Below are 1038 nucleotides of genomic sequence, written 5' to 3' on the forward strand. Positions count from 1 at the left end.
GGGGGGGCCCGGGGAGCCCCCGCTTCCTTCCCACCCTCCTCTCCAGGGCTCTCGGTGCCGGGGAGGGGAGGGGCGAGGGGGCGCAAGGGGACGGGGACCCCGCGGGGCTGCCCCGGGCCACCCTTCAGACGGGAGAGGTGGCGGTGGACTCGCTGTACAAGCTCTCGGCGATGTCCCCGCGCTGGATCTTGGGCCACCCTTCAGACGGGAGAGGTGGCGGTGGACTCGCTGTACAAGCTCTCGGCGATGTCCCCGCGCTGGATCTTGCGCAGGGCGGCAAGCAGGGCGTCGAGGGTGGCCGTCTCCTTGGAGGACCAGTCAGCCAGGAGAGCCCGGGCGGGCGATTCCTCCCGGGTGAAGGAGTCTATGAGGTCCTCTTTGTAGCCCAGCTCCCCAGCCAGCTGCCTCCATGTTTCCTCCGTGGAGCTGCCCAGCAGCTTCTCCACCTCCTCCTGCTTGCTGGGTGGCAGGTTGGCGTAGAGGTTCCCGTCTCCCTTGGGCGCTGGGAAGGACGAAGCAGCGTTAAGTCCATCCCCGGGGTGCCCTTGCCCACCCTGCAGCACCCGGTTCGCCCTACCTGGCCCCTGGGTGCTCTGGCTGGGTGGCTGCTGGTCGTGCAGGCTCTGGCTGTCCACCGAGATGCCGCTGTCGCTGTGCAGCTTCTCCCCCTCCGGTGAAGGCGTCTGGTTCACCGGGCGGTTGTTGGCCCCTTGCTTGTTCTGTTTGCAGTTGTTCCACCTGCAGGGAGCGGAGCGGGGAGATGACAGCCAGTGGCAACGTCCCCCAGGCTGGAAGCAGGTTTGTTGCTTTGTCCCCCTTTCTTGGGACCGCTTTTCCCAGGGAGAAGCGTTTCTCCTACAGCCTCTGGCTCAACCTCTCCAGCACAGTGGCTGGATCAGTTTAAATCGGCATCTGCAGGTGCTGAGTGGGTGCTGAGCACCCGAGCTTTGCAAGGGACCAGGGCAGGGCTCCCTTCTGCATGCATCTGCTGCAAAAATGCAGCTGTGCTGCTGGAGCTGGCAGGGGTCCCGGGGCTGC

At 66.1% G+C, this 1038-nt stretch overlaps 1 protein-coding gene across 1 annotated transcript in view; it reads right to left on the reverse strand.

The window, feature by feature from the left end:
- Positions 1-200: 200 nt before the first annotated feature.
- NGFR (nerve growth factor receptor) overlaps positions 201-1038 on the reverse strand; it is a 9529-nt gene continuing 8691 nt past the window's right edge. The window contains exons 5-6 of the mRNA XM_009321976.1: positions 578-751; positions 201-502 (exon numbers count right to left, since the gene is read on the reverse strand). Of these exons, the coding sequence (XP_009320251.1) occupies positions 201-502; positions 578-751 (476 nt within the window). The remainder of the gene's footprint in view (positions 503-577; positions 752-1038) is intronic.

This window comes from Pygoscelis adeliae, unplaced genomic scaffold, assembly GCF_000699105.1.
Source record: "Pygoscelis adeliae isolate BGI_AS28 unplaced genomic scaffold, ASM69910v1 Scaffold504, whole genome shotgun sequence".
Lineage (NCBI taxonomy): Eukaryota > Metazoa > Chordata > Aves > Sphenisciformes > Spheniscidae > Pygoscelis > Pygoscelis adeliae.